Source organism: Cyclopterus lumpus, chromosome 22, assembly GCF_009769545.1.
Source record: "Cyclopterus lumpus isolate fCycLum1 chromosome 22, fCycLum1.pri, whole genome shotgun sequence".
Classification (NCBI taxonomy): domain Eukaryota; kingdom Metazoa; phylum Chordata; class Actinopteri; order Perciformes; family Cyclopteridae; genus Cyclopterus; species Cyclopterus lumpus.
In genome coordinates, this window is record NC_046987.1 from 14,907,187 (window position 1) to 14,922,043 (window position 14,857).

The 14,857-nt window shown below is 40.6% G+C and overlaps 1 protein-coding gene across 2 annotated transcripts in view; it reads left to right on the top strand.

The window, feature by feature from the left end:
- aqr (aquarius intron-binding spliceosomal factor) overlaps positions 1-14,857 on the top strand; it is a 44,563-nt gene that overhangs the window by 11,901 nt on the left and 17,805 nt on the right. For both annotated transcript variants that reach the window (XM_034563179.1, XM_034563180.1), the window contains exons 16-27: positions 68-188; positions 441-582; positions 1,070-1,248; positions 2,272-2,439; positions 4,247-4,416; positions 5,379-5,620; positions 5,794-5,943; positions 6,577-6,646; positions 8,227-8,337; positions 9,059-9,168; positions 11,866-12,001; positions 13,884-14,093. In XM_034563179.1, coding sequence (XP_034419070.1) covers positions 68-188; positions 441-582; positions 1,070-1,248; positions 2,272-2,439; positions 4,247-4,416; positions 5,379-5,620; positions 5,794-5,943; positions 6,577-6,646; positions 8,227-8,337; positions 9,059-9,168; positions 11,866-12,001; positions 13,884-14,093 — 1,809 coding nt within the window. The remainder of the gene's footprint in view (positions 1-67; positions 189-440; positions 583-1,069; positions 1,249-2,271; positions 2,440-4,246; positions 4,417-5,378; positions 5,621-5,793; positions 5,944-6,576; positions 6,647-8,226; positions 8,338-9,058; positions 9,169-11,865; positions 12,002-13,883; positions 14,094-14,857) is intronic.

The window sequence follows — 14,857 nt, forward strand, 5'->3', positions numbered from 1 at the left end:
CTCTGTTTGTCATTCTCTCTCTCTCTCTCTCTCTCTCTCTCTCTCTATTTGGCACATGCACAAACAGGTGTCCCGTCATGAGCGCAGAATCTCTCAGATTGAGCAACTTAACCAGATGCCTCTTTATCCAACAGAGAAGATAATCTGGGATGAGAACATTGTCCCAACGGAGTACTACTCTGGCGAAGGTGGGTGTTGCATGTATGAATTGTGAGTTGTTGTTTGTATGTGTGAGTTAATGTGCGCTATAGGCACACGTCCTAATTTCATTGACCAGTCAGGGCCTTATACACCAACACCTTGTGGTATCTCTTATCCCAAGGGCACTCATCTGGCAGTGAACTGGCACCTCTCTCGGGAATCCTCTTTAGTTGTAATCACACACACATTTGGATTATTGTTCACTCTGCTTGTCTCTGTCTGTTCATCTGTCTTTTCAGGCTGCCTAGCACTACCTAAGCTGAATCTCCAGTTCCTGACCCTTCACGACTACCTGTTGAGGAACTTTAACCTCTTTCGTCTCGAGTCCACCTATGAGATCAGACAGGACATAGAGGATGTGGTGTGGCGTATGAAACCATGGTGAGAAATGTTATCCAGATTCTATTGTCATTTTGTTACACATTTTTGAATCCAACACATTTTATAAAAGCAAAGATTTAAAGATGTTTTTATGCCATACTCACATTTTCAGTTCTGATTTTGAATAGTATTCTCACACACTGATTAGCATCTAATGGTAGAACTAATTTCTACCATTAAATCCACTACAGCACACTTTGTCTTTTTAGATTCTTATCGTCTGTCTACCTCTCACAAGGTGGCATAGCACATTGATAATAGTTTATTAAAAGACTGTGACATTTGGGACACCATATCTGGCTCCCCATTGCTTAACATACTACGTGATCCCATTATGTCAACTGATGTAGATACTTGTTTGTTGTTCCTGCAAAAGTAAATAAGTAAGCAGTGGTGCCATGCGCTGCCCTAAATCCAACTGATTTAAATCTTGACAACAGCCCAGAGCACTTGTCTAACTTCTTGTTGCGTCTGTCCCTCTATGCAGGCAGTCAGAGTACGGCGGAGTGGTGTTTGGGGGCTGGGCCAGGATGGCTCAGACGATCACCTCTTTCTCTATCGTGGAGGTTGCCAAGCCCAATATTGGGGAGAGCTGGCCTGCCCGTGTGCGAGCTGATGTCACTGTTAACCTCAATGTACAAGATCATATCAAGCACGAGTGGGAAGGTATTAGTCTGTTTTGTGTTTTGTCTCGCCATCGCTGGTAAATTATTTTATTTATCTTTGATAGGTTTTAGTCACTTTTAATATTTGTCTTTCCACCATTCATATTGCTTATGCCAATCTAGCTATCCCACCATTTTTAATGGCAGGTGGAAATTAAATAAAAAATGATTCATCCTCGTATACCTTATGACTATTACAGATCATTACTCTCCTCTTTCATTTCCCCTTGCTACACCTTTTCCTTTCCTCTTTTTTTCTCTTGTGTCTTCTAGCAGTTCTAGTCAGCAGTTTATAACCTCTATAAAGGCATCGCTCACCTCTCACTCTATTCTATCCCACTGGGCCTTGACTCATGACCCTTCGCTACCTCATGCCTCTAAAGGCATGTTATGTCTGCGTAGCCTCTACCACTGAGCCTCTTTGTTTTATTTTCTGATGGTTTTTATCTTCATCTCTCTGTGTGGCCAATAAGGGCACTGTAGATAATGTTAACAGGAGCTTGTCAGCCTTGAAAGACAGTGATTCACTGAGAACATAGAACGTACAATAAAGCTGACTACTATATCTTTACAGAGACTGTTATAGGATATGTATACACAATAATGGTGTATTACACTAATTCATATGGAGAATAGATGTGTGCTTTCAGTGGGTCAATGCTGTAGATGTAAGTGATCACTAGATAAAAAAAAAAGAAAGTATATCCCAAATTGATGCCTTCACTTTCTTGATGCACTTTGTTATGATTTTACTTTCTGTATTGTAATTCAGTGGAGGAGTGAAGTATTACTTCCTTCTATCCACTCGCTCTTCCCCCATCGTATAATTAGAGCTTCATGTTTTAAAGATTAGGCGATTGCTGACAAGGTGGATTCTCCAAACTCCCCCACACTACTAGTCTGTCTCACTACACCATTACTTCTTTCTCCCTGTGTCCTCTTCCTCTCCTTCCTTACGTGTCTCTTTTCCCTTTCTTTCTTTCTTTCTCTCTCTAACTCCTCTCTCCATCTTCTTTCCCTATAGGGCTGAGGAAGCATGACGTTTGCTTTCTGATCACGGTGCGGGCCAACATGCCCTACGGCACACGCTTCGACCGGCGCCAACCCTTCGTGGAGCAGACTGGCTTGGTGTACGTGAGAGGCTGCGAGGTGCAGGGTATGCTGGATGACAAGGGGCGCGTCATTGAAGAAGGTATGCTCATATCTGCACCTGCCTGCATGTACACACACACACGTAATGCATGAAATCCATCCGACATCAGACCTTCTATATCCCTATCGACAGTACCTTGGTAGAGGGTCAGACAGGTGTTGTCATGGTGACCGTCCCAGTGAGACCTGACCTGTTCACATTAACTTGCCATTAAGTTCGGCAACAACACCTGAGAGCTTTGGGCCCTGACCCCTGCTTTTTTTATTAGATTTAACTGCAGAGCTGCATTGGCTATATCTAGATAGATGTGCTTCTGTAAGATAACACTGAGCATGCTTGTTCTGCAGAATTCAGTAATGTATCATATAGGAAACACTTGCCTCTATCTTTGAAACAGGGTATAGCCGGCAACAATGCGTTCCAGCAGAAATTATATCTGTAAGCTACCATATTTTGCAAATAAAAGCTTGAACATTTGCAGTCATCAAAAATGAGACTCAGAGATTCTGGTTTGTGTGTATGTGTGTGTGTCCACACAGGAGGAATCCCCATAGATCAAATTCAAATCCCTGGTCTTATGTTTATACAGTAACATGATCTCTTCTGTTTATTGTGTTGTGTTCCTCCCCACAGCCCAAAGCAGTCTCTCTGAGTGGTTGGTTTACCTAAGCTAGCCTGCAGTCCTGCTATTCTAAGTGTATGCCTTTTCCCCTGTGGGAACATGTGTCCATGCACTGAAGCACCCGTTACCCTATCCCTTCTCATCTGTTTGGATTAAATATGCAGAGGGCAGGGCTTTCTAAATAGACATGCTGCCAGGGAACATGACCTGCCAGTGTCGGCTTGGTTAAACTTTCAGATCCCCAGCAGGGCTAAGTAGTACTCTAGGTAGCTGGGTGAGACATAAATCACTGGCCTCTTGGTGAAGGTAAGATGTAAACTGAGAGGTGGTTTGTGGGACACTGATAATTGACTCAAAAAGCGGGATTCCAGCTTAAATACGAAATATTTGTGTCAATTATGACGTTACAAACATACAAATTCTGTCCAAGTTAAATAAACAAATGAGATGCATCTTTGTTTAAATCTAATTGTGTATTAATTTAATCCCACCACATAACTGACAGTTTAATACAATCCTCACACACCTTGGCCCAGCATTGTTATCCTATGGTGTTAAGGGTGTAGCTTCTGCTCTTAAGCCCTCACCAGACTCATTTTAGTAAGGGGGATTTGATGATCCCCACATAGCTCTGCACATGTGCACGCTGAAAGGCGTACACGTGAACGGACACACACACACACACACACACACACACACACACACACAGAGGCCAACAGGATTGTTTCACTCTCCTGCTCTGTGCCCAGCAGCTCCATACAATAATCTATTTAGACATCTGTGAAAGCTGCACATGCTGCACCACACAGGCTCCCTATGGGAGTAAGCCTAAAGCCGGTGACCTGTCAGTCAAGCAGCTATGTAATTCCTGTTCCTGAGGAGTCCAGAGTAGTAGATGGACGCGGCAAGGCAGGCCGGGTTGAACTCCTTTTTCAAGAGTTTTATTTTTTGGTGGAAGGATAGGATGGAAATTGTTATTGAAATCATGGTTTTAGAAATAGCTCATTAGATTCAGTTTTAATATTTAATTTGTCCTTCAGAAGCTTTGCCCTGCCATTTTCTGTTCATTTTGGGTTTTGAAGTACTGGCATACATTAATTTCTTTAGATTTAATCACACTTCGTGAGAGTGATTTCCATACAAATTTAGATGTATTATTCATCTCTAAAGGTTATCGTTACCCTGTTGCTGTAACAAGTATTCTCCCCAACCACTCTGGTCTAGGACCTGACCCAAAGCCTAAGCTGAGAGGAGATGCCAGAACATTTCGTGTGTGGCTGGACCCGAATCAGTATCAACAGGACATGACCAGCAGCATTCAGAGTGCTACTGAAGACCCGTATGAGACTTTCAACATCATCATGAGACGCAAACCCAAGGAGAACAATTTCAAGGTTTGGAGTATATGCTGAAGCACAGAGATCAGCCCTCATTCTTTGAGTTCTTTATCTTCAGACCTTGAGCTCTAGTCTTACCAACTCCCCCTCCCCAGAGTGATGTATTTCACATATAATACTCCCTTTGGGTATTGCAGCTGGAAGGTTGTGTCCAGGGCAACTCTAAGATTACCATCCACTCAAGGCCCTCCCGGTGATTCTTGAGGGACACACCTCACTGCATATTCATTTGATGTTTACCCCCACTTCTTTCTCACCTTTATGAATCCCCCTGTGGCAGCCAGACAACATTGTACAGTATATAAGCTTGCTTTCTATAGGAAGACATAACCATGTTTTGTTAGTATAAAATACAGGTGAACGCAGCCGAACCCTTCTGTTAAAGAAGGTGAATTTATGATGATGATATATTCTAAGATGTTAATGTTTTTTTAGGTCATAGTAAAGTTATCCGTGCAATTGTTTAAAACTTTTGTTTAATTTGTTGTGCTCCATTTTGGTAAACTTTTTATTCAGAATGTTAATCACGTACAATGGTTTTTTTTAGTTTTTTTTTTTTAGTCGAGAGCTTCTCATTACGGCTTTGTCAAATCTGCTATTTCTAATTCCGCACACCCATTTCTGTCTTTCACAGCCAGAGCAATGACAGATGATTTTGAAGTGTTTCCTTTTTTATGAATTTGAAAAGAGCAGGAACTAATGGGTATTCAAGAAACATTCTTCTCCATCTGTGATGTGTGCCATAGATAAAAGAAAACACGTTCCCTTCCCCAATGTTTGATGCTCAGGGTATTAGACAGTTTGCAGTTCATTAAAATATAATTGACAGACATACAAATTACCTGCTGTCCCATCAGCCCACCACAAAGCTATTCTTATCCAGCTAAACCTCCTCTTGAGGGATGGTTGTCTCTTGTCTGACGTTCCTCATTGCCCACATTTCTCTGTCTCTCTTTTAGGCCGTCTTAGAGACCATCAGAAACTTGATGAACACAGAGTGTGTTGTCCCAGACTGGCTTCACGACATCATCCTCGGCTATGGTGACCCAGGCAGTGCCCACTACTCCAAAATGCCGAATCAGATCTCCACATTGGACTTCAATGACACCTTTCTGTCCCTGGACCACTTGCGCTCGTGTTTCCCGGGTTACACCATACAGGTCACAGAGGAGAACCCTGACCTGCAAGTCTTCCCTTTCAGGTGAAAGTCAAAGATCCAATAATCAAATGATAATAAGGTTTTTTTTTTCACCATGATCAAAGTAAACGTATCAACATTAATATTTTATTTACTTGCGGTGGTATAATTTGCTTACTGGATACAATTGTTATACATATTTTATTAATCCATATTCTTCCTTTTTGCTTCACCAGAATCAAGTTTCCCATCTCAAACAAAACAGACAAAGGGAAGAAGCGAAAGGCGGATGAAGAAGTGGAACCCAAAGAGGAAGACAAGTCCTTGATCGTTGAGCCCTATGTCACCCTCAACCGTGGGCCATATCCCTACAACCAGCCCAAACGGTGAGAGGTCACAGACAATACTCAGGCCTTCCCGTTCACATTTTAATAAGATTAGGGGTCGACGAGTTGTTCAGTGTTTGCTTAAACCTTCACTTCTCTCTTAGGTCAGTGGACTGAGCATACTTTACATTTTTAACCTCTATCCAAAACATGTTTCCAGTATAAAACAACACAGAGGCGTATTAATAATATGTAACCGACTCTAGTATGGCCCTGACCATACTTTTCTCCACGATGATTTGGATGGAATTGTTTATGCAATTAAAGGTTAACAGAAAAGGCTTTAATATTCCTGTACTAATTATAACAACATAAAATAATTACCCTTCATGAAATATTAAAGATTCATCTGGTGGTGTTTCAGCATTTCCAGTTTGCACTTTGATATTTAAATCTGGATAGCAGTAACATGTCCATGGGGAAGCCCTGATTTAACAATCTTTAAAGATGGTCTCAAAAACAACACAAAAACCTTCAGCAATAAGCATCTCTTTAAAAATATAAAAATATAAAATATATAAATATAAAATATAAAAAACATTTGAACACAAATGTGTTTATGCTGTCAAGGCTGTTCACTATCGCAGACTAATTGCTTGATTTATTAATATCTGAATTGTATATGTCTTACAGGAATACAATTCAGTTCACTCCAACTCAGATTGAAGCCATTCGAGCCGGGATGCAGCCAGGACTCACTATGGTAAGGACTTGTTTTTTGTGTTTATTTATAAAACATAAGTTTTAAGGCTGAATGTAAGCAAATCTGCAAGATCTAAACAATCTATTTGACAGATGCCAACAAATCACGAGTAGAAGTATTAATCATGGATATCTGGCTTTCATGGACTACTTGTTTAGTGAACCGATCTATTTTTCCTTTTGAAGATTAATCGCAGTATTGAAATCAGCCGTTACTGGTTATGTTTTCAGGTGTCCATTCTCGTGAACGTGATATCTCCGGAACACCTGGAGAAAATTTCCTCAAATTTGGCAGAAATGTATTCTATAAGGAAAAGGGGAAAGTTTATAGTATTGGACGTAATTATAATCCCCATACAATTATCATGCATATCCAGTAATGAGATGCTGTTTGGGCAAAGCCTCTAGCCAGTCCAGTGAGTGCTGATACTGCAGATACACACTGTTTCCGCTCACTTATATAAAGCCAAAAATGTGCAACCATTAATCTTAGTGATGTACACTATGGATTTTCCTCACCACAAAATATTCTGTTGTATGGTGTCCTTATTATGTCCATCACTCATGTCTCTACATGAGTGATGGACATAGGGATGACACATTTCCCTGAAACCCTCTCTGTAATTTTGGCATTGCCAATGAAATAGTCAACCACACATGACATGAGGACACATTTTACAGCAATGGCTACACTCAGTTCATACACACAATCACAGCTCTGTCATTCCAGCCTGCTGCTGTTCTCTGAAGAGAAGTGTAATATACACTGTTGACAAAAGTGCTATTCTGATGATGGTGATTGGAAACTGGCAGCAGTGTCTGAGTCATTTTTTTTGTACAGCCAGCCAAGGTAGATATGGCATGTAGGCTAACCGCAGAGTTGTAAAACATCTCCAAATGCATGCCTTTCTCTGCTCCACTCTTCAACCTTAAAAACTTTCCTTCTTGGCATATGTTGTTCGTTAACAGCCCTAACTAACAAGCACGCCCACACACACACACACACACACACACACACACACACACACACACACACACACACACACACACACTCTACAACAATCCGGTCTGCTTGACTTTCATGTTGGGGAACCAAGGAGCTGATTATCTTCTGATGTATGCAGGGATATCTAATTGTGCTTACTACTTTTACAGAAATTACTCACCTGAGAAACCCATACTAAAACCAGCCAGTTTCATGAATATTTATTTTTGTTAATGACATGCTATAAGTAAATATGAAGCTCATTAGTATGGTAACCTATATAGAGAGATGAGGTGCAACTAGCATTGAGATGACAAGTACGAAAAGAAGACTTGTTTTTGCTCATCTGTGCAGTCAATGGGATTCGGCAAATTAGGCAACACCACAGTCTTGTTACATTGTATATCTGAGCACGACTATCGATGGGGCACCAGCCTGATCTGACATGCCCATAGCCTAGCTATCACATCCAATAGGGTGTCTCCATGGCAAGCGTTTTGGCACTGACATCTGGTTGTGCTTATTTTATTTTATGTTCTGCTACTTTCCATTACAGTTTTGTAACATTCCTTCTTAACTTCCCATTGTGTCACCAGGTTGTTGGACCACCAGGTACCGGAAAGACGGATGTTGCTGTTCAGATCATCTCAAATCTCTATCACAACTTTCCTGAGCAGAGGACCCTCATCGTCACACACTCAAACCAGGTTAACCCACCGAACGCACAGCACACACCCAAACCGACTCGGCACATCCCCGATGTCTAAAAAGTTTCACAACACCCTGTTCAAAAAACTGTTAAGCTGTCTGGAGAATTTAAAGCTCGTACTCATAACTGCCCATTAATCAGGCGATAGTTGTATGCAAACTATAAAGCAAAACAAATTATTTTCAAGCTCCCTCGTGTTACGGTCTTTTCCCCTTAGTATTTAATCATTAAGTAATCTTCCACTGTTTTCTACCAGTGGAAGCTTGCAAAAATTAATTTTGGTCACATGAAGCATAGCTGGATATAACGATGAAAACCTTACTCCCCCTTCCATTTATACTCCTTATACAATAATAAACACTTGTTTTATAGCATGATAAATACTTCACTGCAGCACTGCATGAAGATTTATGTTGTTGCTGTATACATTCCTTATGATGCAAATAAAATTAAACTACAGGAATGCTCTACAGTTTTTGTTTTATGTTTTTATTGTGTTGCAAATGGGCTACAGCTGCATATTGTTGACCATCCTTGTATTGCATCATGATAATAAATGATCTTGAATTGAAACAAATCTATAGAGAAGAGACAGAAGGTTAAAACAGGGTTATATGTGAAAGTGCTGTTGATGGATGAGAAAATACACACGCATGTCAAAGAAAGGACTTTCCATGTCTGATCATGTTTACTCAATTCAATGATTCATTCCACACCAGGCTTTGAACCAGCTGTTTGAAAAGATCATGGCTCTGGACATCGACGAGCGCCACCTCTTGCGTCTGGGCCACGGAGAAGAGGAGCTGGAGACTGAGAAGGACTTCAGCAGGTGAGGACAAGTGGAGAGAGAACACACACAGATAGATGCACCTAAATAAACCGAAATGTAAAAATTGTGAATTCACACGTTTCACACATGTGTGGAAGTACATTTAACAAATGGTTACAGACTGCATATATGTCACACAGTGGCAACCCTTAATGTTTTACCAAAACATATACTCACGCATGTACACAAGCAGCCCAGCTGCTCGCAAGCATAATTAGTCTGAGCCAACAAAGTGACATTGTTACTCGATATTCTCGTATGCTTGGCCATGGCACTGGGTTATCTTCATTAGCTATTGTTGGCCTCTCCGGCCTCTCCACCCGTGTAAGGGACCTCTCCCTCCAGCCCTGCACTCAGAGTCAATTCCTGTCTGATTAACCCTCTGATTACTACTCTGGACCACAAGAACTGATCTCTGACCCATTTGTAGTAGAGAGACATTGATAGATTTACCATGATCATGATTTTAGAAAGGTTTTTCCCAGGTCTGGCTAATCGTCATACATAACTAAATGTTTTCAAAACACAGCCGAGGATAAACTGATACAATTTGGCAGTAAACAAAAACAACAAAAGACTGAATAATCAAATAAATAAATACACAAATAAAAACGTAATTGCATGTATAAATACATTTTTTTTGAGGTCTTAATACCTTTTTAGAATGTTTATTTAGCTCAGGAAGGAGCCCTCTTAAATGTGTGGTGGGTGACATCATCTGACTGGGATTTAATAAAATCAACACATGGTTGTCTGTTATTTATTTTACTTTTATTTAATTAAAGTCAATTGAGAACAGTTCTCATTAACAATAATGACCTAACAGTAGGCACGTTGTTAAAACCAAATAAAACGTAGATACATCTCAAACAATCTCATACAGAAATTACAACATCACAATATGTACAATGCATAAAGATCAAAACACTGTTTCTGGAGAAGCTAATTCAGAAGAAGTTGCATTTATCAGAGACGATCGTTTGTAATGACTTAGTGAAGGAGGGTGAGGGTGTGGAGTTTTAGCTTTTGCAACTCATTCCAGTCGCTTTGGGTTTTAACTCTAGTTGTATAAGAGTGTTCTTCGTCTCCACCCTAATGGATACATTAACACACTTTAATGCTTTGCTGCTATTTTTCATATAGTACAGGTGGCAGAGCCCAGAACAAATGGCCTTCAGACAATAAACACTAGAGTGCTGTTAAGGAAGCCCCAGTAATTCCCAGCTTATCCACATCTTTGTGTAAACTCCACTGTGTGCGTGTGTGCGTGCGCTTAATGCCTTGAAGGATAGTGACTCAGTCCTTACTACTGAGACACAGTTATATGGGGAAAGTTTGAGGGCAGTGCACTTATGACAGACTTGTGAAAACAAAATGATCTCAAGATACCCAAAACATTTCCAGTTCTACATGACTGCTGCAATATTTAACACCAAGAGTAGATGAATCAGCCAGAACCTTTTTATTTATTTTTGCTAGCAAAGCTTTTTAGCCAGTTCCTTGATATAAATAGTGCAGTGTTAAAGATTACTAATGAAGTTATTATCCTGTTACTAATTAAAGTTTCCTTATAGCTTACTTTATTAATTGACACCGTATCCATCTGTGGCACTGAGCAAATTGCACCCTATAGCTCCGGAAGGGAGGGGAGATGAATGTCGATCATTTATACTCTGTGTATGACTGCTGCTCACTATAAGTGTATGAATAACATTGTATGGGAACTGGTGTCTGCACATTGAAGCAGTCTGTTACATTCTTAAATTATGCAGCAACATGGACATAAAAGAGCTTTAGCTTGCAGCATTTAATATGTTTCCGCCTGCCTGGCTGCCTCATAACAACATGCAGACTCCACACTCCTTCCACCCCACTGACACCAGCGAGGGGAGAGAGCCACAGAGTTTTAATTAACACTGTATATGAGATGACAAAATGGAAGGCAGTGCTCCCCCGAATGCCGAACAAAGGGAAAGCTACAGCACCATCAATTAACAATGCCTCCCTGCATTTCATGAATGATGAATGTCGTGCTGTTTTAATGATATTGTAGTATCATTTTGGTTTTTGTATAGGTAAATCCAAGTTGTACACAATCCGGGAGACAAATGCTGTTATTCACACCTGTGTATCTTTACTGGATTGTATGTCTCAGTAGCTGAATTCATTACAGGTCCGTCCTCCTGGGAAGCAAGGTCACTCCCCATTTTTATTTAATTTTATTCCAGTGAAACAAGGAGACCACTGTGACTGTCTTTGAGTCATCTGCTGACTGAGGATCTTTGCAGAGGGTCTAAAAATAGAGTTCACCTCTAGTGTTACCCTGTGACCCCTCCCACTTCCTGTGCATTCTGCTTGTCTAGTTGCCACCTGATAGTTGCTCTTAAGCAGTATTGTTTAAGATGCGCAATAGGATGCATGATTGAACCTAAACCAACCGTGTTTACATTCAAGGATAGGCATTGCTCACTTTATACTTCTATACTCCAATGGGTCATATTTACAATATATTTGACATATTTTACCCTTTTTAAACTATGTTCTCAGACGAACACCATGATCTGATTATGCATTTGATTCTAATATTTTTTTTAAAACAGCTGGTTGAACCTTAAACATGAATTGTCCGTCTCTCCCTTTAGAAAAATGTTTACTGTTTACATTGTTGACTAACTATGCTGTGCTGTTTGTCTCCAGGTATGGACGAGTAAACTATGTCCTCGCCAGAAGACTTGAGCTCCTCAGAGAAGTGGGGAGGTTACAGGAGAGCTTGGATGTCCCGGGTGATGTATCTTACACCTGTGAGACTGCTGGACACTTCTACCTCTATCAGGTAAGCCTATAACTAGGTATGTGTGTAAATGTGTCTGCAACATGCAGAGAATTAGAATAATGTCATGTTCAACTAATATTGCAGAGGCTATGCTTCAGATTTTGCAATTAGTATTGTGCATAATATTTGATTAAGCTAAACATGTGTGAATTGACCGTTTAACATTCATAATTGCATACAGGTTTAGCAAAACAAATAACACACAATTCAAGATGTTTTTCGCATACAGTCAACCGTCCTAGCATTAAGCCTCTAAACATTCTTGAATTTTGTGTTTGGATATTAATATTGAGAGAGAGGTTTAAGGGGATACAGTAGATATCTTTGCTGAATGGATTTCTGCATTGTCTGTCCTTTTCCTCAGACGTATCAATGCCAGCCAAACCCAGGCATTATTAATGTTTCCATTCTTCAGAGTTTGCCGAGACTGCAAATACCCAGAAACAGTCTCAACCCTTGCCGTTTATGGCTGTCACCTAATTATCATTGTCCTCTCAGACTTCAGGAGAAATGCCACTGCAGACAATAACTTACTTGCATTCACATTTTTTTTAGAAGGGTTCTAAAATAGACAGTTGTTACATAAAGCAGTGCAGCATGTAGCTGTCATCTACAGTGTTATGGGAAGCTCAACTTAATATCCAACCTTTCCTTTTTCCGAAAAACAAAGTAGTGTATTTAAGTATCGCATCACACCTGTAATGTGAGTGGACACCTGTAAAGCAGTGTAAAGATGCCAGTAACATAGTTTTAGTGGTGGTCATAGCTCAAACTTGACCCTATTGCAGATAGTTGTTTGATGAATCCAAACACTAGCAAATAATTGGCTACCATGGCTGTTATTCAAGCTCTAGTGTCAGAGTTCATGTCTGATGACGATCATGCTGCCATTTTTACACCATGCCAGAAATCTGTCGGTTGTCTCCCCCCCACACACCACTGTGGTTACCTATTAGTGTGATGTTGCATGGAGACCAGCAACACACACTTCATTCGAGCTGAGTTCTTGTATTTATTTTAGCTCTGACAACTGGCCAACAGTGTAGCTCCATGTGGACATGGAGATGTAAATGTCAAGAAGTTTTAAGAGTAGTGAATCTGTGACCATAAGTAGACTACTGTCAGTGATAAATGATACGCACATGAAGACATACTTAACGTTTCGATGGTGGTCTTAATAGTCCATACCGGCAAATACTTAACATGCAATTAAGCTGAGTCCTCTAGCATTATCCCTAATGTTGTTTTTCATGAGGGTATTTCTAGAACTAGGTTACCCCGCTGTTTGGTTGAAGCTGGTTTATTACGTGCTCAGCAGGGGAACCTGTATACAAGTGAGGCTATCTGTTCTCATTTGTTCATTTCTGTTTGATGTGTTTTCTGCTGTGGTCCAATAATTATAGAGGAAATACAAGGCTGAGCAGAGTACACCCATTGTGTGCTCATACAGCATTCTGGTCGACCCCAGATGGGCATCAACTAAGTTAAGGCTCATGCATAACAGAAAGTACCTTAGTGAGTTTCTTTAGGTAGAGACTATATCAAGCCCTTAATTAGAACCCATGTTTAGTTATCGTTCTGTGCTGTGCTGCCACAGACAGTCCTTTGGTTGAACAGGTATGGTTTTTCTGTCAGTATAATTTAAATTACACCAGTCATGCATACCAATCCACTCCACCGTTTGGTCACTTACAGGTAAACATCTTGCCTTAATTCAGAAGGCCTGTTTGAATTTGTGTGATCACACCAAAACAAAGCATCCAAATTCATACAAGCCCCAAAGATGTGCACGAACCACTAGCATACAATAAACATTTCACAACTTGGGCTCCGCTTCTTAACATTCGGAGGGTACTGTGTGTCTGCTCTATCGCCTCTACAGGTAATATCTCGCTGGGAAGAGTATATGAGCAAAGTCCGGCCTAAACAGAGCAAGACGGTGGAGGTGGAAGCTGTGGCTGCACACTTTCCCTTCCACAAGTACTTCTCCAACGCTCCCCAGCCTGTGTTCAAGGGCCGGTCATATGAAGAGGACATGGACATCGCAGAGGGCTGCTATCGCCACATCAAGAAGATTTTTACCCAGCTGGAGGTAAGACACCCACACGCACACACACACACACACACACACACACACACACACACACACACACACACACTCTCTAGTAGTTCCCTCACTGCTGAACAACACCCATTGGGATGTAAGGAGGTAAATAAGGCAATTGTATTTGTAGTGCACATGTCATTACTGTTAAATTCAATGTATGTTATATTAAAATGCATACACCAACAAATAACATGCAGAGAAGCACACATTATCTCCAACGTATATGCCAGCTTTGTCCAGGTGTTGCACAATCACCCATCCACAAGTAACTGTCTTCCTGGCCGGCACAGTGAAGATTAACAGTGGTGGTAAGACAATGTTTTTGTGGATGTGTCAGCTTATGAGCAGCCTATTTGTCACTTCTGCATCTCCTTTAAGATTTAATCATCACCTGTCCCTTTTGATTTAGTTGATACAGTGAATGATTATATAAGACAGAACGTGTACTGTTTATTTGTAGATATAATTGCAGAACCCTTTGAAAATATAAGCAGCTCAACAAAGTGATGAAGGCTATTACTGCTTATCTTTTTTACTCTCCCTGTCACTCTTTTTCACACTTACAAACACACAGCTGGATGTGTTATCATTCCTTCTCAGCCCATCAGGTTATTCTATAGGTGTAACAATAACATTTCAGATTCATGGGAACAGCAAGAAGGTCTCTGAAAAGCAATAAAGAAGTTATTGGCTGGAGGTAATATCCCAATACGTGTGGTGACCTTGATATATCTGGCTGGTCTCTGTAT